Raw genomic sequence first — 22,290 nt, forward strand, 5'->3', positions numbered from 1 at the left:
CTGCAGATTCTGATTCTCCTTTGCTTGTAGTAAATATAGATCAGTGTCTGTCTCAGATGGTAACATCACTCTGGCCTATCAAGCATTCCTGTATCATAAATTGAACAGGTTTGGCCCAACACAGTTGTCATGGACACTGAGCTTTTGTAGTTAAGGATAAAGTCACCACAGTCCTACTGGACTGTAGGCTACTTTCTGATTAGAGAGAGTTGACTGGTAGTGGTTTAATAGGCAAAAGTGAGGACTGCAGATGCTGGAAATCAGAGTCTAGATTAGAGTGGTGCTGGAAAAGCACAGCAGGTATCAGGCAGCATCTGAGGAGCAGGAAAACCGACGTTTCAGGCAAAAGCCCTTCATCAAGAATGTCGATTTTCCTGCTCCTCGGATGCTGCCTGACCTGCTGTGCTTTTCCAGCACCACTCTAATTTAGACACTGGTGGTGGTTTAATGTCAGGGTCCCTGCTTTTCAGGAGAGGGGAGAGGTTGAGAAGAAGGGTGTGGAAATTGAATCCGCACTGTTGACAACACTCTGCATTACAAATTAGCCATCCAGTCATCGGGCTTTTGCTATAGGAAAGATGGTGTTAAACTTGAAAGAGCTTAGAAAGGATTCACAAAGATGTTGCTGGGACTGGAGAGTTTGAGCTGTAGGGAGAGGTTGAAGAAGCTGGGGCTTTTTTCCTGGGGTATTCGAGGCTGAGGGATAATCTTATAGAGGTTTATAAAATCATGAGGGACACGGCTAGAGTGAAAGCCAAGGTCTTTTTCCCAGGATAGGGGATTCTAAAACTAGAGGGTGTAGTTTTAAGATGAGAGGGGAAAGATTTAAAAAGGAACTGAGGGATAACTTTTTAACACAGAGAGTGGTGCATATCTGGAACAAGCTGCTAGAGGAGGTGATGGAGGCTGGTACAATTACAACATTTAAAAACTTCTGGATTGGTATATGAATAGGAAGTGTTTGGAGGGATATGGTCCAAATGCATGTAAGTGGGATTGATCAGTTTATCAGGATATCTGGTATATGTGGATGAGTTGGACTGAATGGTCTGTTTCCATGCTGTATAACTGTATGATTCTGTGATACTTGGTAAGGTAATTCTTTAACTGGTGAAATTAAGAGAGTTGACTTAAATGCCTGAATCTTCCAATCTGAGCAGGAATCTTAATTTCTGACACAGATTAGTCAAATATTTAGCTCACTTACATTCCAGGACAGGAGCCTTCTCAGTCAAAGCCATGCCATGCAGTCTAGCAATTTAGGTAGCAACAGAGTAGATTGTGTTGAAAGGATGCTCCTCACCTCCTGATGGTAGCTGCCATATTTCATGGTTTGAAGATCCTAAAGTCACTTTGAAAGCTACCATGAGAAAGTAAATATGTAAGGAGAGTGAAGGGTTAAGGTGGCAGATAGGGAGAGTACATGCAGCAGATGGGTAGAGAAGAGTGTGCCAAACACGTGAGGGATAGTGTGGCTGCTGGATGGTCCTTAGGATGATACCTGGACGTCATGTAAGTCGACGAGTTTGAGGTTAGATTGAAGTGGGTTGGGTCTGGACAGGTGAGTGTAGGGAACTATTAAGGCAGTTCTGGTTCAGGTCTGTGTGTATTGTATGTTCCTGAGAGGTCAAATCAGGGAATGTAATGTACCTGCGAAGCCATCGAGAAGAGAATGTTGCGGGGGATATGTAAGGTGTTTGCAGCAGTGAGTCAGGCATCTGTGTATTAAGAAGCATAATCGGGGTGTGGGGTGTGTGGTATGTTGGTTGGGGAGGAGGTTCATTTGAAAATTAACAAGGATTTAGAGTAGGGTTTAATTCATTTTCCCCTTCGTGAATTACAAAGCTTGTTAAGCCAGAACCTTCCAAATGCTCCAACTCTAACTGTGAGAAGTGTGAACTTTTTTAGTGAGTTGCCAGGGAAATGGACCATCAGAATTTTCAAATTCCAGGGCAGTTCCTGCAAAGTTAACTGCATCGGGACTTTTCCAACTCCAGACTGCACTTCAGCAACAACCATGGTCCTGTTGAAAGATCTGGCCAAAGTTTCTCTAAATGTCCCTGATATTTTGGCAGTTCAGATGAACATGCTATTTTATGAAAAGTATAGCATAATAAAAGAGTTATCACCCTCCACTCATAGCAGCATTAGACCTTTCAAACTTTCTTCAGCGATTTTATCAGATCTTACTGGAAATCTCAGAGCAGTTTTGAACCTACCAATCTTTGATTGCAATTTTAAACCAAGGCCTGGCTGCCTTCAGTCTCTGCTGAGGCCTGCAAGCTGTTCCTGTCAACTTTGGGCTTTCCTGCAACCAATTCTTACCATTCCATTATCGTGTGTTCCAATGATTGCATTGCCAGATATCCTCAGCACCACTGGATTTCTCCCTGTTGGAAGTCTGCCAAAAGCCTAATGTGGCTAGGTAATAAAATCCAACCCAAGCACGTGGGTCAGAATTCCAGTGGTTTTGGAGAGGTATGCAGAAGGTCCAATTTGCTGGAGCAATATTACAAGAAGGAAAAAGCAGTCATTTGGTATCTAATAAGACAGGAAATACTTTATGGTGTGAACTTTATATGAGAGTTGAAACCGATTAATCACGATCTTCCTTATTTGAATAGGGAATGCTACTGAGCGTTCTAACCATGTTATTATTTGCAGGCTGTGGAAGGAATTCAAACACAGAGTACCTGGCTCAGAAACAGCAGTGAGGCGCTGTTGAAGAAAGTGAGGGAACTAGATGCAACCATGTATGACAGTAAGTATACTCGATCAGAGTGAGAATGATCTTTTATACCTCATAAGGAATCCTTGTACTGGCCCTGGCACAGTTTTTTTGTTTTGTGCCCAGTATCTGTTGCTAGCAACTTCTCCCTGCCTTTCTCATGGATGCCCACTATCCATTTCATGCTATGACCATTCATGGAAAACCTGAGTGCTTTCAGCTCCTTCAAACCCTGATATCCCAACAACATTTCAGGTTGGGAATAGTTTATCACTTTTTAAATTAAACCCAAGACTTCTCATTCTCTTCTGCAAAGATTTCCCATCCAGTTCACAATGTTAAACTCAAGGCTTACATTTAACTTTGTATTTTTTTTCACCAGTTGACTAACTGTCACAGTTATAATGATCTCCAAATGGTATATGCCTAACTGGCTAGAATAATTAGTTATCTCAAAAAATATTATTATAAACAAACATTGGTTAAATTGTTCATGTTTGGCAAGAGCTGGTAAGAATGTTAGAGATTAATAACACATGAAATAGGTTAAATTATAAATTCAGAAGTTCATTGTTACGTCAGTTGCTTTGGCCCTAATTACATTGAAACTTTTTAGTTTATAAACTCAAAGATACCAAAGGAAACTCCCTTATCTCAGATCACTTTGAATCTGAAGATAGCTGCACTGTTGAAGGAATGTAAATCTGAAGCACATTGAGAAGCTGTCTTTCATTATTAAGTAGGTAGCTTAACTGTCGTGCAAGTAGTGTCAGACAGAGCACAGGACAGGGCCCTAATATTCACTTTGAGATGGGAAATCAAGGCTTGTTGTAGCCTGTAAATGTGGTTATGTGAAGGTTCAGCTGAATTTAATGATAAGACATGAACTGTTTCTTTATATTCCCTGACTGGGACACAGGTTGAAGAGCAGTTTGGTTGTCAGTGGAAGTTATTGAAAGTGTTTTCAGTTGCTCATTGTAATGAAGTTTGTGTTAAGTCATGATGATGTAAAAGAACAAATTACTCTGAGATCAGTAGAAAAGAAAACACCAATCTAAAATGAGTATTTGAAGAGAGAGGTCTCAGGCACGACAATGAACTGTGCTATTTGAGAATTTGTTGTGCACAGATAGAGGAGTGTTACAGTCCTTAAGGAGTGAAGACCTTACTTATAGATAGGGAGCAAGTGGTCGCAGGGATGGTTTATGTGCTCACAGTCACAGCCCGGAGATACCCCAGACTGTATCTCAATACGCAAATAGCATACAAACATGGAAACACATGAATTAGCCGTACATGTAGGCCACTCAGCTCCTTGTGCCTGCTCTGCGATTTGATCTGATCATGTTATGTTTGAATTCCACATTCCAATCTGTTCAGGATAATGCTTGATTCTGTTGCCTAACAAAAGCCGATTTGCCTTAATCTTAAAAATCCTCAATGCTTCTACCTCCACCATTTTTTGAGGCAAAGTGATCCAAAATCACACAACCTTTTGAGACAGAAAATTCTCCGAGTCCCTGTCCGAAAAGAAAACCTATAATGTTAAAACAGTGCCCCTCACTCCACGTCTGGACTGATGTGCAAAAGGAAACGTAATTTCCACATTCATGTGTCAAGACCATTTGTTATTCAGTCAACTCACCCTCTTTTAAACTCTAATGAAAGTAAGCTCAGCCTATCCAACCCTTCCTCATGATAAAACAACCCATTCATTCCAAATGTCAATCTAGTTAAACTCCTCTGAATCACCACCAAAATATTTATAACCTTCCCTGACTAAGGATCCTGAAACTGCTTACTGCATTTGAGATGTGGTTGCACCAATGCCCTGTGTAAGCATAGCATCCTTTTTAATAAAGGAGAGTATTCCATTAAGTATCTCAGTGTAGTACCATTGTACAGCTGGACTAAACATTTGTGACTCATGTACTCAAACACCTACATCCCACTGTACCTCAGAATTCTGCAGTGGTTCTCCACTTCTGGCTTAGTGTATGAGATAAACCACCATGTCTTCTGTGTCTTGGGAAACCCTGCTGGCAGATATTGAATCTAAATAGCTCCTAAAATTTTAGTCATTTTAGTGACTAGAACCAGGTGGATCTAACTGACAATGAGATGATTAATTGGGGTTGTTAACATGGATCAATCAGGAAACCCTGGCTGACCTTTATAACCAGGGGAAGCACTCCTATGGTGCAGTGGTAATGTCCCTATCTCTGAGCAGGAGGCCTAGGTTCAAATCCTACCTGCTCCAGAGTTGTGTAATAACCTCTGAACAGGCCATTTAGGAAAATATTCCCCTATAACCAGGGGATTTCGAATCTTCTCAGTTCAGGGACTGACTCCGAGCTGGATGACCACAGCCAGTGAACTGTGCACAAGTAACTAATGGGTGACTTGATGACGGGATACTGGCTTCTGCGCAGTTATTTTGGTCACACTGCCTTATTAACATATTTAAATGGCTGGATGACCTGTCAAGAGCAGGTTAATTGGCTGCCACTCAACCCATTTCTATTAAAACGGGAAGTGAATCTGTGAAAGACAGCTTTGTGTCTAGTTTCACAGTTTGGAAATTTTAACATCCTCCATCCATAAGTTACTCATGTCTGTTGTAGAGGGTTAAAGTCTCCTAGTGCAACCACCTGATGAAGGAGCGGCGCTCCAAACGCTAGTGCTTCAAATTAAACCTGTTGGACTATAACCTGGTGTTGTGTGATTTGTAACTTTGTACACCGCAGTCCATCGCCGGCATCTCCAAATCAGTGCATCTTTCAGCAGACTATTTCACTTATACAGAATATGCTCTGACATTATTTAAGAATTGTGGCTTGTAAGGAATCAGTAATTATATTATCTTACAATGTGTAAATTAAAAAAAGAGTCCAACTCCATCTTTTAGGTACTCACTTCAAGTATGAGTTCCATTAACTCTGATATACGCTGTTCAGGGACAAGATGAAGCCCCTATTGCTAAGGTACCTGCCTTCATTTGGCACAACAGCCCATAATACTCCCCAGCCTAGAAATAAAAGGGAACTCTCTGAGAGAGGATTCGACTTTCCCCATTTCAAGCCTTTTTCTGATATAGGTGCTCTTGCTTGAATAGGCAGAAGCAAGTTATGCAACTAGATCTTGTGGAAGCTGTAAAAGCCTAAATTTCATTATTTCTGCATCTGTGTTTAATGTTTCCTCTGTTGATTATTTTGGGCATAGGATGAAGTCTCAAAGCTATATGTTCAAAAACTATATGTCCATTTGCATTTTGACAAACAAAAATCTATATTAGAACTTAGTCTATGCAAAAATAGACTGAGAAAAGATCTTCAATAACATTGAGTTTGAATATGCCAAGATGCATGTCTGAACCATCATTATCTCCGCAAGTAAAATCTAACAAATTGCTTGTGGCTGTAATCAATATTAATTAAACTTTGGTCTGTCTGTTGAACCTGGATGGTTGACATAGCTCTTTGTTTAGATAGATTTGTGATCATGCTTAGTCCACTTGCCTTAGCTGGGGTTTGAATCAGGATGCTTCTGTCATAACGTGTTCAACTTCAGTGAGCACAGAGAATTTAACAGTACTGAGGTCCATTTCAAATTGATTGCCCCCTCTGCACCTCAGTCAGGTACTGGAAGAGAATACATGGCTTATGCATTCTTCTCCAAAGGTTTAATTAATCAGCCAAAAAAGGTATACCACCCATCACATTACATTTATAATGTCTGAATGAGTTTCTCAGTTAGTGAGTCAACAGTGGCATTTAAATTGTTCATTCCCTGTTCACTTCATCTAACCCAGCTGTCATGTCCACAGTTGCCCTGACTTAAGTTTAAAATAGTAGTCTTGTAACCACTCATCTATCCTTCAAACTTGATGTAAAACAATCATGTTATGGTTATTGTTACAGAGAAGTGCTTCTTTTTTAAACTCTGAAGTTAGTAATTAACCCAGTGACATTACATATTACCAAGCCGAGTATATACTCTGCTCTCTGGTTTGTTTTAGAGTATGCTACTGTAAGAACTTTCTTGAAAACATTCTATGAATCCCTCATCAAGAACTGTAATATCAATCTGACATTTTGAATTTATACATAGATTGAAGTCACCCATAATAGTTGCTGTCCCTTTATCACAATAACCCAATATTTGTCCTACCTACATCATGTTTACCCTTGTATTATTGTTTGGGAGTCTGTGCATCACTCCCAATAGTTACTTCTTTCCTGTACTTTTTCTCAGCTCTACCCAGACTGATCCCACATCCTGATCTCTTGAAATAAAGTCGTCTCTATTTTTTTGCACCAATAACATTGTTGATTAAGAGTGCCACTCCTCTGCCTTAACATAACTTCCTACTCATCTTACTGTCGTATACCACCTAATATTCAGAGCTCAGTTCTTTTTACCCCGTAGCCATGTCTCCATAATCATGTTTATTCAGGTCAATGTGTGCTATCAATTGATCTACTTTAATACACCTGTGTGTTAACTTTAAATGCTCATTGTGAATTTGATGTCACTTAATCTGTTTTGTTAACTTCCTACAGATGATAAGACCACTTTTCAGGATACCAGGCGCCATGTGGATGCAGTAATTGGCAAGAAAAATTACACAGTAAACCGTTTACAAAATGCTGTAAACCAGTTAGCATTGATTGAGCCAAGTAAGTACTTCTGCAAATATAATTTTCATTAAGGTACAACAATTTTCATTCATCCTGTAACTTTAATCTTACAAAACAGTTAGGGATGGGAAGATTTACTGTGGCTGAGCTCAGATTTTGAAGCCAGGTTGGAATCTTCTGTGCTGTTACTGTTGGGTATGTGATGTGTCTCAGCAAAGATTGTTATCCTTTTGTAGTTTTTGTGCCATATCTAAATTTGGGTTCAAGACAAATTGGATGAGGAGAATACAAAATCAATAAATTTCTTCAAACTTAGGCTTCTGTAGAATTCTATTTATTGCACTACATACAATTATACAGAGTAATCTGAGACACACTGGGCTCTGATACTATCGTTCCATTGTTAAGAGGCTGTTATCTAAATGAACTTCTCTCTTCAGATCTAGTTTAATCTAGTTCACTCTTTCCACATTGTATTATTTATGCCATGAGGGGGAAGTAGCACATTACATCAGCATAAGATAGCTCTGGGATCCTAAAGCCCTTGCAAAATGTGTATGATTTTAGTAAAGTTTTGCAGTGGTTACTTTTAACATCAACGGATATCCATCTTCACTGGGACAAGCCATCTCATTCAGATAGCCTCACCATCAGCCTACGAGTATCTATTTCCTCATGCCATTATTGTATTTTGACACTGTACCAGTGCCTAAAGAATGAAGTAAAATCATAGGTCAAAGACAATATAAGTCAATTAGTGTTTGGCACAACATTTTTACTTGTTTTATAGAATCCTTTTGATGGATGAAACATTTTTTCTGGATGAATTCACATGATTTAAGAACATTATTTTAATGCCTTTATTGTCTCAACTCACCAATTCATGTATTGTCATTAATCTTCTGTTTTATATCAATGCACATTCTTCTGTTTCTGCTTCTGCTTCTGTAACTGACTGTCCATTTGCTTCTTTGGTAACTACTTGTTTATTCACTTTAGTCCTATTCTCCCTGAAGGCCCTGATTCCCTCTGCCTTATCCATTACCTTCCAACGTTAAAAAGGTAATGGACCCTAATGTTAATGGGCCTTTATTGCAAGCAGAATGAAGTATGTGTAGAGAAGTTTTCACAGGGCATTTTGTGGGAATGTGATTTAAGTTTTCCTAGTTAAGGAGGGCTACCCTTGCATTAGAAATTGTTCAAAGAAGGTTCACTGAGTTGATTCCTGAAGTGATTGTCTTGTGAACAGCTGAACAGGTTTGACCTATACTCATTGACCTTGAGAATAAATAAGGCGTGATCTATAAAGATACAAAACATTCTGTGTAGGTTTGATGGGTAGATGCTGAAATGATGTTTCTCCTCATTGGGAATCTAGAAATAAAGGCTAAAAGTAAGAGCTATTCTGTTTGAGATCATGAGGAAATTTGTTTTCTGAGGGTCGTTAATCTTTGGAAATCTCTTTCCCACAGAGCAGTGGATGCTGAGTCGTTGCATATATTCGAGACTACATTGGACATATTTTTGATCAACAAGAGAGTATGGGCTAAGGAAGGCAGGCAGAAAAATGGAGTTTGATCATTAATAGATCAGCCAATATCTTATCAAATGATTGGGAAAGCTCAAAGCCTAATAGCCTATTCCTGCTTCTGTTTCTTAGTTTTTATTATCCAATTCCCAATTTTAACCATTTTCTTACTCAATATCTATGAATGTAACTTCCAATGACAATACTTGATTACATTTATATATGATGAACAAAGTGTAAATAAAACCTAAACAGGATCTTAGGCTTATGGAAGGTTATTCCAGGACTAAGTAGGCATCAGTAATTTTGAAATATAATTTAAATATGTCAAGAAACAGAATTCTATTAACTAACTTTTCATGATTGATATTGATGAGTAGATTGCACAGTTTCTGTCTGATTATGTCTCTGAGATTAGAGTGGTCAGACTACAGAAAGTGACACCCCTACCGAGGATCAATCTAAAAAATAATGATAGAAATCACTATAAATCATGATGGAAAATATTAGTACAAATTTTAACACATGTAAATATTTTAGGTAATAAGAACCGGTTCAACCAATCAAAGCTAATTGCAGAAGAAGCAAAAGACACTGCTGAAATGGTCCTGCAAGCTGTAAATGATATGGATGAGTTTTTGAAAGGCTGGCCTCAGAATATAAGTGCTTCTGCTGAAGATGGGACTGCTTTCAAGAAGACAGTGAGCTCAGCTGGTGACTCAGGTACAGGATGGTTGAGTGGTTATCATACAGCTCCTATTTCATATCCTTTCATACTTAGAAAGAAACTCAAAACTTTGTAAAATGATGTGACTTCAGAGCCTACAACCTGCAAAGACAAGAGTCTGCTATTAGAATTTCAAATAATTTGAATTCAAATTGTAATATTTCTTCAGTCCTAAATTGACTTTAAAGAATCTGTCTTCAAACGAAGTTCTGAGAGGTTGCAAGTGTATATTTTTAAGTTAGATTCCCTACAGTGTGGAAACAGGCCCTTCGGCCCATCAAGTCCACGTCAACCCTCCAAAGAGTAACCCACCCAGATCCATTTCCCTCTAACTAATGCAGCTAACATTATGGGCAACTTAGCACGGCCAATTCACTTGACCTGCATATCTTTGGGCTGTGGGAGGAAACCCACACAGACACAGGGAGAATGTGCAAAAATTCCACACAGACAGTCACCCAAGCCTGGAGTCAAACCTGGGACCCTGGTGCTGTGAGGCAGCAATGCTAACCATTGAGCCACCAGAAATGTAATAGTTCCATTGCTGGGCTGGAGACATGAGTTTGCATTACACCACAGCAGGTGGAGAATTCAAGTCTACTTAAAGAAATCTGGAATTTTAAAAAAGCAGTAGCAATTACTGAATCACTGAATTGTCATTTGAATCCATTTGGTTTATTAATGCCCTTTCAAGGAAGGAAATCTAATGTTTATATACAATCTGGTTTTTTAGTGACTGAAAAACCACAGAAATGTGACTGACTCTTAACTGCCTGCTGAAATGTTCTAACAAATCAGTTCCTGCTCTGGACCGTTTAAACTGTATTCTTATTCTAGCATTTTTATTTTTATTATTTCAATCTGTAACAACACCATATCTGCACCTAAGCACCCTGTTCCTAAGGTGGTGCCAAGAGGTGACATTATAAATTTTTCACCGCACTCATTTGAGTGCATTGACAGTAAACACTTTTCTATTCTATTCCAGTCTTCCTTGTATTTAGGTAGACAGTAGATGACTCATCACTGACCTTTTCACTGGCAATTAGATATGGACCATCAATGCAGGCTTTACCATATCATATTAACAAATAAAAATAGTGTAAAAGAAATATTGGAATTATATCATGGAAGTTAGGAAATTCTTTATCGGTAATACATGGAACAGCATAATAATCAAGCCACTACCGACTGCCTCTCTGGCAGACATTGACAATTTACTGTTGAATTAATTTAATCCTAAGATAAAAATGAAAGTGTGTTATTAAGTAAGTTTTGAATTCATGCACCAATTATAAATTGAAGGTTTATACATTGGTAGTACAAATTTTGGTGTTACTGAGAAAAGACATTATTTCAAAGCTTTTCATTTTGAACATACCAGGACAGTTCATAACAATGCAAAAAAGGTGGAGAGCAATATGTATCCTGTATGAGAGGAGAGAGCTGACTGGTTGCCAAGGGACTCTGATTGGTAAAGGTGCCACAGTTAACTGTTATGCTTTGATTAAATTTCACACCAGTTAGGTTGATTTTGGTGGTCAAGACATTGCCCTGAGAAATAAACCTTAGAAAGGCTGTCACCTGTTTTTGTGACTTGAAGCAGGTGAAATTTTTCTGCATTTTTTTTTCCATTTGCAAAGAATGGGGGCCTAATCTGTGAATATTTAGGTGTAACAGTGGGCTACATGAAAGACTGGCTCAATGTACTGGTGCTTTTGAGGTTTAATTTAAAAACATGGTACCTCCCATGTACACTCACCCCTCACCATTTCGCAAAATCCCCTTGTCCCATAATGCTAACCCATCGTGGCCCTAACCCCAGCCAGTTGTAGTTGTCAATCAACTGTGAAATAGAAGGAATGGCACTGTGATAATGGATGGGAGTGAATTCAGCTGTAAAGCAGTAATCAAGAAATGAAATCTCTTGTGCTTAGGTTCAATGAGGTAGCAAGCATTTTTTTTTAAAAGCTCCAGACATCTTTTTCAATGATTTTAAAATGTAGGAATTTTAAAAGCTTTGACAACTGTTTTTGACAGCTCCATTTGACAGGTCTTGTTGTCAATTGAAATAAGCCCAAAGGTTTCCATTACTGGGTTAGGTTGCTAAAAGAGCAAATGTTTTTATGTTGCACATCAGAATTCCTCATATGTTAGTCATTTTTTGGCTATTATATCTACTTACATTTACTGTCATACTAAGCTTTCCAAAATTATTATGCTTGTCTAATATCTAGTTATTTTCTGATGTTTGCTATATGAATAGTTTTTTTAACTGGAATATTCAGGTAATCATGGCTGTAATGGTAAAATGAGAAAAGTACAGCCGTCTACTTTACATGGGATAATCCTTTGAATTTGTGCAGCTTTTCAATGTTACATTGCTGTTGTACTTGCAGTGAAAAATTTGACAGAAATAGTTCCAAAACTCTTGGACAAACTTCGAATCGTGGAACAGAAAAAGCCAGCCAGCAATATTTCTGCCAGTATTCTGCGAATTCGAGAACTCATTGCACAGACACGCAATGTGGCCAGCAAGGTGAGAAGACCTACTCCCTCATATTAATGGTAGAATAATTCAAGCACCATATTTGTCTTAATCAAAAGCAAAATACTGTGAATGTTGGAAATCTGAAACGAAGACAGAAAGTGTTGGAAAAACTCAGCATCTGTGGGAAGAGAAACAGTTTCAGTGTTTAGTATGGTTCTTCTCTTTCTGCAGATACTACCAGACCTGCTGAGTTTCTTCAGTATGTTTTTGTTTTCATTAGTGTTCACCTTATTTCAAGCTAATTTAAAGCACATAAAGTGAGTATCTCAGAATAATAACTCTATTCTTTTAGTTGATAGCCACTGATGAAGAAGCAGCGCTCCGAAAGCTACTGCCTCCAAATAAACCTGTTGGACTATAACCTGGTGTTCTGTGATTTTTAACTTTGTCCACCCCAGTCCAACACTGGCACCTCCAAATCCTATTCTTTTAGTTATTTTGAGAAAATGTATTGCTAAATACACTCTAGGAAAAAATTGCAACATGTGTTACAAGTAGGGAGCGTCAGTCAATGGCTTTTGAGATAAGATAAAATTTTCCACCATTATGGAATCCTTATGAATGGAAAGTCTTTAGTAGAGCACTAGTGATTTATTTCATGGATGTAGCCATTTTTATAATTTAATATTCCAATTTGTAGCTCGTTGTTAATAGAGTTGTTAAGTGACAGCATATTCTGAATTAAGTATACATGATCCAGGCTTCATGACAAACTTTCCACGTGGAGTATGTCTCCCTGGCACCACATATCTGAGTACATCAATCCTCACCTCGGATCCCAATCCTAACCCTATCTGAGCACATTGAATTAAAATTGGTGCTAAAAGTTCACATTAAGTTTCAGTTATGGCATTCAGAGCAGTTCAAATTTCAATAAAACCAACTGAATAAAGTTTGTGAGAAGATTTGTAGCTTGGGTGCTTGTTGTTGTGGTTCTGTTCACCGAGCTGAGAATTTGTGTTGCAGACGTTTCGTCCCCTGTCTAGGTGACATCCTCAGTGCTTGGGAGCCTCCTGTGAAGCGCTTCTGTGTTGTTTCCTCCGGCATCTATAGTGGTTTGTCTCTGCCGCTTCTGGTTGTCTGTTCCAGCTGTCCGCTGCAGTGGCCGGGATATTGGGTCCAGGTCGATGTGTTTGTTGGTAGAATCTGTGGATGCCAATCCTATAATAGGGCTTGTCCTATAATAGTAGTGTTGTCCCAGTCGAACTCATGTTGCTTGTCATCTGCATGTGTGGCTACTAAGGACCAGCTAAACAGAGAACAGCCAGGGAAATCCTAGAGGCATGGCACTCATCTACAGATTCTATCAACAAACACATCGACCTGGACCCAATATCCCGGCCACTGCAGCGGACAGCTGGAACGGACAACCGGAAGCGGCAGAGACAAACCACTATAAATGCCGCAGGAAACAACACAGAAGCGCTTCACAGGAGACTCCCAAGCACTGAGGATGTCACCTAGACAGGGGATGAAACGTCTGCAACACAAATTCCCAGCTCAGTGAACAGAACCACAACAACCAACTGAATATAATTATTTATACTAAACATGCTGCATATTATTTAACTGAATTTCTGCTATTCTCTCAGCCTTTTCCTTTAATTTAGTGAAGTTGAATGCTTTGAATAACATCAATAATCCTCAGTGATAGGCTTCACTAAAGCTGTCTTGTTTTATCAGCTTCTGTCGCCCATCACTGCCTTATACTAACGTGGAGCAACTGTTAAGGCTAAGATTTGGCTTCAGATTTGGCTCCCAGTATGATTACAAATCAACCACTAGAGATTTCCTCTTTTTTGCACAGGCAAAAGGCAGAGTTTTTCATTTTTTGTTTAAAGTATAGAGGCAAGTATGTATGGTGTTAACTGAAAAAACACAAACCCTGCTGAGAAAACTCATCCAATCATCCTCCAATAATCTCATTAGGAGCTGACAGGTGAAAAGTGGGTGAGTTTCTATTCAAATCACAGACCTTGAAACTGTCATCCCTGATGAGTCAGAGGCTGGCAGCTTCTTAGTCCCAAAGTCTGTAATTGTGGCCTAAACTTTGGTGATTCAACGATGAGTTAAGTACTTTTTATATTATTTTCGTGAGGTGCTGCAGGGAGAGGGGGTTTGAGTTTCAGAATCCACCTCTTTCCTGTCCATCCATGTCTCAGATTGCCCCCAAGTTGTAATGCACTTTCATGAATGCAGATTTCGCCAGCTTTCTCATTTCCCCTCCCCCCTCCTTTTCTCAGTCCCAACCCTCGAACTCAGCACCACCTTCCTAACCTGCAATCTTCTTCCCGACCTCTCCACCCCCACTCCCTCTCCGGCCTATCACCCTCACCTTAACCTCCTTCCACCTATCGTATTCCCAATGGCCCTCCCCCAAGTCCCTCCTCCCTACCTTTTATCTTAGCCTGCTTGGCACACCCTCCTCATTCCTGAAGAAGGGCTTATGCCCGAAACATCGATTCTCCTGTTCCTTTGATGCTGCCTGACCTGCTGCGCTTTTCCAGCAACACATTTTTAAGCTCTGATCTCCAGCATCTGCAGTCCTCACTTTCTCCTATACACTTTCATCCCCAAGCCAACAAGCAGGTCTGCTTGTGCCAACCCTTGGCACCCACGAGAGAGTTTGGTGATCATGGAAGATGGAAAGTGCCTATTTATTGTTTAGCTAAGGGCCTTAATTGGTGGCAAGTTGGGATGAATGCCTGTGGACCTTTCCGCTCAAAACTTAATTTTGATGTGGTAAGAAGGGATGACCTTTTCACCAAAAGAAACTCACTCAATTATATCCCCTTCTCACCATCTCTCTCACCACTTCCAAAGAGGGGCAAACCATGTCCGCTGTTTACCTGTTATTTAATTATAATTCATGGGTGTACAAATTGACTGACAGTATCAGTTTAAGAAGCAAATGATTTCCCTTGGTTTACTTCAGGTTCAAGTTTCCATGAAATTTGATGGCCAGTCTGCAGTGGAACTTCATCCAAAAGCAAACTTGGAAGAGCTCAAGTCTTTTACTTCATTGAGTTTGTTCATGCGAGTTCCTTCATTAAGTGAACAAGCTCAGGATGCCAACAAAGACAGATTCATCATGTACCTTGGAAACAAAAATGTAAGAGCATGTTGGTCTTATTGTAACAGTCCAAAGAATGGTATTGTACACAAGGAATTTTAATGCATTCAAAATTCTGCAGAATAGACTGGATTAAGTTTCATGTTTGCAAATTTATTTCTTGCTGTGTTCCAGGGAAGACAAGATTACATTGGTTTGTGTATTAAAAATGACAACTTAGTTTATGTCCACAATCTTGGAAATGGAGATGTTGAGATTCCTTTGAACTCAAAGCCAGTTAGCACCTGGCCAAACTACTTCAATTTAATCAAAGTAGAAAGGTAACTCCCTTCTGATCTCTGTTATGGTCAAAGTAAGTTTTCATGAAAATAATTCAAAATGTGTAATAACTTACTGGTATTAACTGTCACATGAATCTCAGCAATGGTGAACATTTTGTTTTCTGGTTTTTCTGTTCAGTTCATGCCTTATTCAGATATTCCTTTGTCAGAAACTGAAACAAGCCGGGATGGGTAGTGCAATTTTTGAGCTCAGGGTTGAAACATGTGTAGGCAGAATATTTATGGCTTGAAGGGTCAGAAATGAGCTTTGGTAACCAAAAAAGAATAGAGTGATAGCTTGTGTGTCAATCTGTTGTCTCTGCTTCCAGTCCATTTCATGAGGGTAAGAGATGATCAATGGGAGGACAAGCTAGTCAACTCCCCCACAGCAAATTGAGCAAATTAAAATGCTTAAGGAGTCTTTCGGAGTTCACCTTCACAGATTTTTGTGGGAGTAGGAGGAGTAATCACAATGAGACCAGTTTAAAAGTGGCAAGAAGAGGGTGAACTGCATTTGGAATGTAGAAAATCAACGTATACATTGTATTGAAGAAACTTAGTGGAGCAAACAGGGACTCCCCCATCACAGGAAAAATTTAACAAATGTTTACAAATTGTCACAATTCCCCAATCAATAAAATACTTAGCTCCAATGATAAATGTTCAATCATCATTGCTCACATAGTATTAAGACAATACAGAGTGATACCAATAAAGATCCAGCTTGTTTTTATTCAAATGCAGTAGAAAGTTAATTTTGACTCTTAGAAAAATCAGGAATGTTCTAATATGAGCAGTTGATTTCACACTGATAGGTTACCACTGGGCAGGAAAAATGAAAATATACCTTTGCATCACTGGCCTAAATGCCCACTACGCTGCAGTAACTTGTAAAGTTTTCTGGAGCAATATCTCCCAGACCCTAATCCTGTTGCAGGTGACCTTTTGCAGAATGGCAGTAGACACATGTGAACAATATCTGTTCCAAGTTCCTCGAGCAATCACACCCTGATCTGACTTGAGCATATATTACTGTGCCATTTTCATTTGTGAATGAACATTCTGCAATCCTTACTTTACAACATTATAGGAGCATTTAAGTCTCATCAAAGAAAATGCATTTATACTGAATCTTTTGTAACCTTGGAATGACCAAAGAAACTTCAAAGCCAGTAAGGTACGTTAGTTTCAAGTGTGTTCGCTGCAGAATAATAAATATGGCAGACAACTCACACACAGAAGGGTCCAATCGGAACCTGCTAATGTCTAATCCAGTTTAGTGGTATTGTTTGAGGGATGAATTCTGGCCAAGACACTGAGAGAACTCCCCTGCTTTTTTCAAATATGCACCCATATGAAAGCGTAGAAGAGTCTCATCTTCCCAGGAACAATTACATATGGGCAATGAAATGTAGTTTTTGCCAAGAATGCCTAAATCTTGAGAACATTTCTTCTAAAAACAATACCATTTGGCGAATTTCAAACTAGCCTAACCTAACATCAAGAGTAAAACAAATTGGAAAGTTAGATTCAATTAAAAGTAAACTTGAGTGAAGTGTCAAATGAGCATTAACCATGGCTTCACCAATCAGAAGGAGCAGCAAGATATAGAGGGTTGTGAAGAAGTGTATTTTCACTGAATGGTGGGAATTTAGAACTTACTGCATTTAAAAGTGGTAAAGACAGAAAACCCCATAACATTTAAGAAGGCTGTGGAGCATGGAAAATGGGATTAGAATAGTTAACTGCCAGTATTGGCTGGCAAAGTCTCATTGGGCTAAAGAGCACTTTTCAGTATTGTAGATCACATTCAGTGGTTGACAACAACTGTTAGTGATTTATTTTTAACTGACAAATATTTCAGAAGTTAACAAAAGCAAAGCAGGATATTATCAATATGATTTTCATCATGTTCATTTCCTTTCTGGTAGAGTTGGAAGGCATGGAAAAATACAACTAACTGTACCTAGCCCAGGTAGCACAGAAGAGCAAAAATTTATCCAGAAAGGAGCAAGTGAAGGCAATGATTCTCTACTAGATCTGGAAGCTGATAACATGGTTTTCTATTTGGGAGGTGTACCTCCAGATTTCCAGGTACGCTAAACTGAGTCAATTCTCAGACAGCACTTTAAACTTGCAATATATTTTCCTTTTAAAGATGTTAATACAGTAGTCTCCCACTACCCATTAGGGATATGTTCGAGCATTTAATGCTGAAGCCTGAAACTGTGAATAGTAGCAAACCCATTTTAAAAATGGGATTATACCTCCCCGGCAGTCCTCTGGTCGCTGGTTCTGGAAAGTTCCATGTAATATGATCGGGCTGCAGTAAACCACAGGTAACTGAAACCGCAGTAAACAGACCCACGGATACGGCAGTCACCTGTATTTTAAATTTTGGTAAACTTGGCGAACTTCGTCAAAGTGTGTCCAAGACAGTAATAGTCTCTAATTGCTGTAACATCTTTTGTTACACCAGTCAAACCAGTAGAACTCAAAAGTAATTATTTTAGTCTTCTGATTTTTCCCAATGCTCTTGAGTTATTTGTCCTTTGTTCTCAAGCCTCTTTCCAGGGAATTCTTCCAATTTCTTCAACTGGATTGCATTATTGCAAATGTGGTACTTTTTGATTGACTGAAAATTAATGATGTACTGTCACTACAATGTGTGCTTTCAGACATCAATATTGCTCAGATGGTCTGGTTAGATGACAGTACATGATCAATGCGCCTATCTCCTCCTGTGCTTCACTATTTTTTCTCTTGGTTCATAATATCTATTCTGTGTAATATTTGGGAGTGTTAAGAGTTTATTTAGTAGTCTTGCACTTAATTCCCATAGGCATAGTAAATAGTTTTTTTCAATTTACTATTTATTCAACATAGTTAAATAGCTCATATATTGGTGCTGTCATAAGCTCGTTAAGTTCAAGAAACTGACATCAGCTCCAAGTCAAATGAAATTACTTTTTAAATATAGATTTACGATTTTCTCCAGGAGTGAATGAAATTTAAATACTAAGTTATTTTCTCCAAAGTGAGGCCGAGTTTAGGGTTGAATCTCACAGAAGGATGTGTTGCCCCTGTAAGGTTCATTTTCAATGTGGTCAGCGAAGATGGTTACCAGCCTCTAAATTCTTCTAAAATGCCTGAGGGCAGGAACGAAGAATGGAAAGTCTCCTAGTCAGCCACCTTGCACAAAATAAACCACTCCAATGCTTTGTCAATAAGCAACAATTTAGCAAGTCTTATTGCAGCGGTAATATAGAAGAATCATAGAATCCCTACAGTGTGGAAGCAGGCCATTCAGCCTACCAAGTCCACATTAACCCTCCGAAGAGCATCTCACTGAAAGCTGGTACAGTTTAAAGTGAGAAGGAAGAAGCTAAAAGGAGATATGCAAAGAAATGTTTTGAACAAAGAGTGGTAGGTGCCTGAACCGTACCGCTAGGGAAAGTGGTAGAAGCATTTACAATAGTGATGTTTAAGGCACATCCAGACAGACACATGAACAGGCAGGAAATAAAAGGAATCAGACCATGTACAGGCAGTTAGAATTAGTTTAGAATGACATCGTGGTTGGCACAGACATGATTGGCTGAAGGGTCTACACCCCATTCTCTGCTGATATATGTTTGCTGTTCACCAACCAATCCAATGGAAGTCTATGGCCCAGCCTTCAGAAATGAGGCCAGAAAGAAAAATGGAGTCTAATAAGCACAATAAATATTCAATAAGATTATAGAAAAAAGCAAGCACAAAATCTTTTTATGGAGCTGTTAGTCTAATGTTATCCTATAAAATTATGTAAGTTATTTGTACTGAGTCATGCACTGTCCTTCTTGTTAAACTGTCAGAATATTCCTCTTGACAGAAGAAAACATTATGTTCTGGTAAAGGTTACAGCAAGAGGTTGACAACATAATATTTTATAAAACTCACTTTCTGCACCCATCCTTTCATAAGGTTATGGCTTTGTATTGCAAATTAATGGATTCATCTGAACAGAAGCATTTTCCTCTCTTCTTTGTCATAGCTCCCTGCCAGCTTAAACTTTCCAGGCTTCGTTGGCTGTATAGAACTGGCAACACTTAATGATGACATAATAAGCCTCTACAACTTCAAACGGACATACAACCTGAACACAACAGCTGAGCGACCCTGTACAAGGTGAACTGATCATTACTTATGTACACTTCGGCAAAGTATAATGTTTTCATTTTTGTAATACCAGAGGTAACATCTTCAGTTGGCCTTAGGATTGAGATCAGAGTCTGCTAGACCCGCAGTTTCTCACCATTGGCAATTGTCCAGTTCATGTCATCATCTATTTTTGAAGAGATAAATAAGACCATAAGACATAGGACCAGAGTTAGGCCATTCAGCCCATAGAGGTGAAAGTGAGGACTGTACATGCTGGAGATCAGAGTCAAGATTAGAGAAGTGCAGGAAAAGCAGAGCAGGTCAGGCAGCATCCGAGGAGCAGGAAAATTGATGTTTCAGGAAGGAGCCCTTCATCAGGAATGAGGCACGGAGCCTCTGGGGTGGAGAGATAAATGGGAGGAGGGCGGGGCTGGAGAGAAGGTTGCTAAGAGTGCAGTACGTGGATGGAGCTGGGAGATGAAGGAGATAGGTCAGAGAGGAGAGTAGAGCGATGGGGGGAGTGGAGGGTAAGGAAGATTGGCAGGTAGGACAGGTCATGAGGATGGTGCTGAGCTGGCAGGTTGGAACTGGAGTAAGGTGGGGGGAGGGGAAATGAAGAAACTGGTGAAGCCCATGTTGATGCCCTGGGGTTGAGGTGTTCTGAGGCAGAAGATGAGGCGTTCTTCCTCCAGGCATCGGGCGGTGACGGTGTGGTGGTGGAGGAGGTCCAGGACCTGCATGTCCTTGGCAGAGTGGGAGGGGGAGTTGAAATGTTTGGCCACGGGGCAGTGGGGTTGATTGGTGCGGGTGTCCCAGAGATATTCCCTAAAGCGCTCTGCAACAAGGTGTCCAGTCTCGCCAATGTAGAGGAAACCACATCGGGAGCAATGGATACAATAAATTATATTTGTGGAAATGCAGGTGAAACTTTGATGGATGTGGAAGGCTCCTTTGGGGCCTTGGATGGAGGTGAGGGAGGAGGTCTGGATGCAGGTTTTGCAATTCCTGCAGTGGCAGGGGAAGGTGCCAGGCAGGAGGGTGGGTTGTTGGGAGGGGCATGGACCTGACCAGGTAGTCACAGAGGGAACGGTCTTTGCGGAAAGCAAAAAGGGGTGGGGAGGGAAATATATCCCAGGTGGTGGGGTCCATTTGTAGGTGGCAGAAATGTCGGCAGATGATGCAGTTTATGCGGAGATTGGTGGGGTGTAAGTTGAGGACCAGGGGGGTTCTGTCCCTGTTGTTGGGGGGTGGGGTTTGAGGGTGGAGGTGCAGGACGTGAATGAATTGTGTTGGAGGGCATCTTTAACCAGGTGGGAGGGGAAATTACGGTCTTTAAAGAAGGAGGCCATCTGGTGTGTTCTGTGGTGGAACTGGTCCTCCTGGGAGCAGATACGGTGGAGGCAGAGGAATTGGGAATACGGGATGGCATTTTTGCAGGAGGTAGGCTGGGAAGAGGTGTAATCCAGGTAGCTGTGGGAGTTGGTAGGTTTGTAAAAAATGTCATGTTGAGTCAGTCGTCGTTAATGGAGAGGGAGAGGTCCAGGAAGGGGAGGGAGGTGTCAGAGATGGTCCAGGTGAATTTAATGTCGGTGTGGAATGTGTGTGAAACTTCACTCCTCCAACTATAACAAGAACAGAACTCCCTGGTCCTCACCTTCCACCCCACCACCCTCCGCATAAACCGCATCATCTGCCGACATTTCCACCACTTACAAATGGACCCTACTACCAGGGATATATTTACCTCACCATCCCTATCTGCTTTCAGCAAAGACAATTCCTTATGTAATACCTGGTCAGGTCCACGCCCCCCACCAACTCACCCGCCCCTCCTGGCACTTTCTCCTGTCACCGAAGGAATTGCAAAACCTGCATCCACACTTCCTCCCTCACCTCCATCCAAGGTCCCAAAGGAGCCTTCCACATCCATCAGAGTTTCACCTGCATTTCCACAAATATAATTTATTGTATCCATTGCTCCCGATGCAGTCTCCTTTACATTGGGGAGACTGGATGCCTTCTTGCAGAATGCTTTAGGGAACATCTTTGGGACACCTGCAGCAATCAACCCCATTGCCCCATGGCCGAACATTTCAACTCCCCCTCCCACTCTACCGAGGACTTGCAGGTCCTGGGCCTTCTCCATTGCCACTCCCTCAGTGCCTGACGCCTGGAGGAAGAACGCCTCATCTTCTGCCTCAGAATACTTCAACCCCAGGGCATCAATGTGGACTTCACCAGTTTCCTCATTTCCCCTCCCCCCACCTTACCCTAGTTTCAACCTGCCAGCTCAGGACCATCCTCATGACCTGTCCTACCTGCCAATCTTCCTTCCTACCTATCCCCTCCACCCTCCTCTTTGACCTATCACCTTCATCCCCCAGCTCCATTCACCTATTGCAATCTTAGCTACCTTCTCTTCTGTCCCACCCTCCTCCCATTTATCTCTCCACCTGCCCGAAATGTCGATTTTCCTGCTCCTCGGATGCTGCTTGAACTGCTGTGCTTTTCCAGGGCCACTCTAATCTTGACTCATTCAGCCCATCGAGTCTGCTCCACCATTCAATCATGGTTAATATG

General features: G+C 40.4%; 1 protein-coding gene across 1 annotated transcript in view; it reads left to right on the forward strand.

Moving 5' to 3' along the window:
• Window positions 1–22,290, forward strand: part of lama4 (laminin, alpha 4) — a 184,879-nt gene that overhangs the window by 91,623 nt on the left and 70,966 nt on the right. The window contains exons 17-24 of the mRNA XM_060850742.1: window positions 2,665–2,761; window positions 7,291–7,407; window positions 9,437–9,619; window positions 12,023–12,162; window positions 15,110–15,286; window positions 15,422–15,567; window positions 17,499–17,661; window positions 19,604–19,737. Coding sequence (XP_060706725.1) covers window positions 2,665–2,761; window positions 7,291–7,407; window positions 9,437–9,619; window positions 12,023–12,162; window positions 15,110–15,286; window positions 15,422–15,567; window positions 17,499–17,661; window positions 19,604–19,737 — 1,157 coding nt within the window. The remainder of the gene's footprint in view (window positions 1–2,664; window positions 2,762–7,290; window positions 7,408–9,436; window positions 9,620–12,022; window positions 12,163–15,109; window positions 15,287–15,421; window positions 15,568–17,498; window positions 17,662–19,603; window positions 19,738–22,290) is intronic.

The sequence above is a fragment of the Hemiscyllium ocellatum genome, chromosome 3, assembly GCF_020745735.1.
Source record: "Hemiscyllium ocellatum isolate sHemOce1 chromosome 3, sHemOce1.pat.X.cur, whole genome shotgun sequence".
NCBI lineage: Eukaryota > Metazoa > Chordata > Chondrichthyes > Orectolobiformes > Hemiscylliidae > Hemiscyllium > Hemiscyllium ocellatum.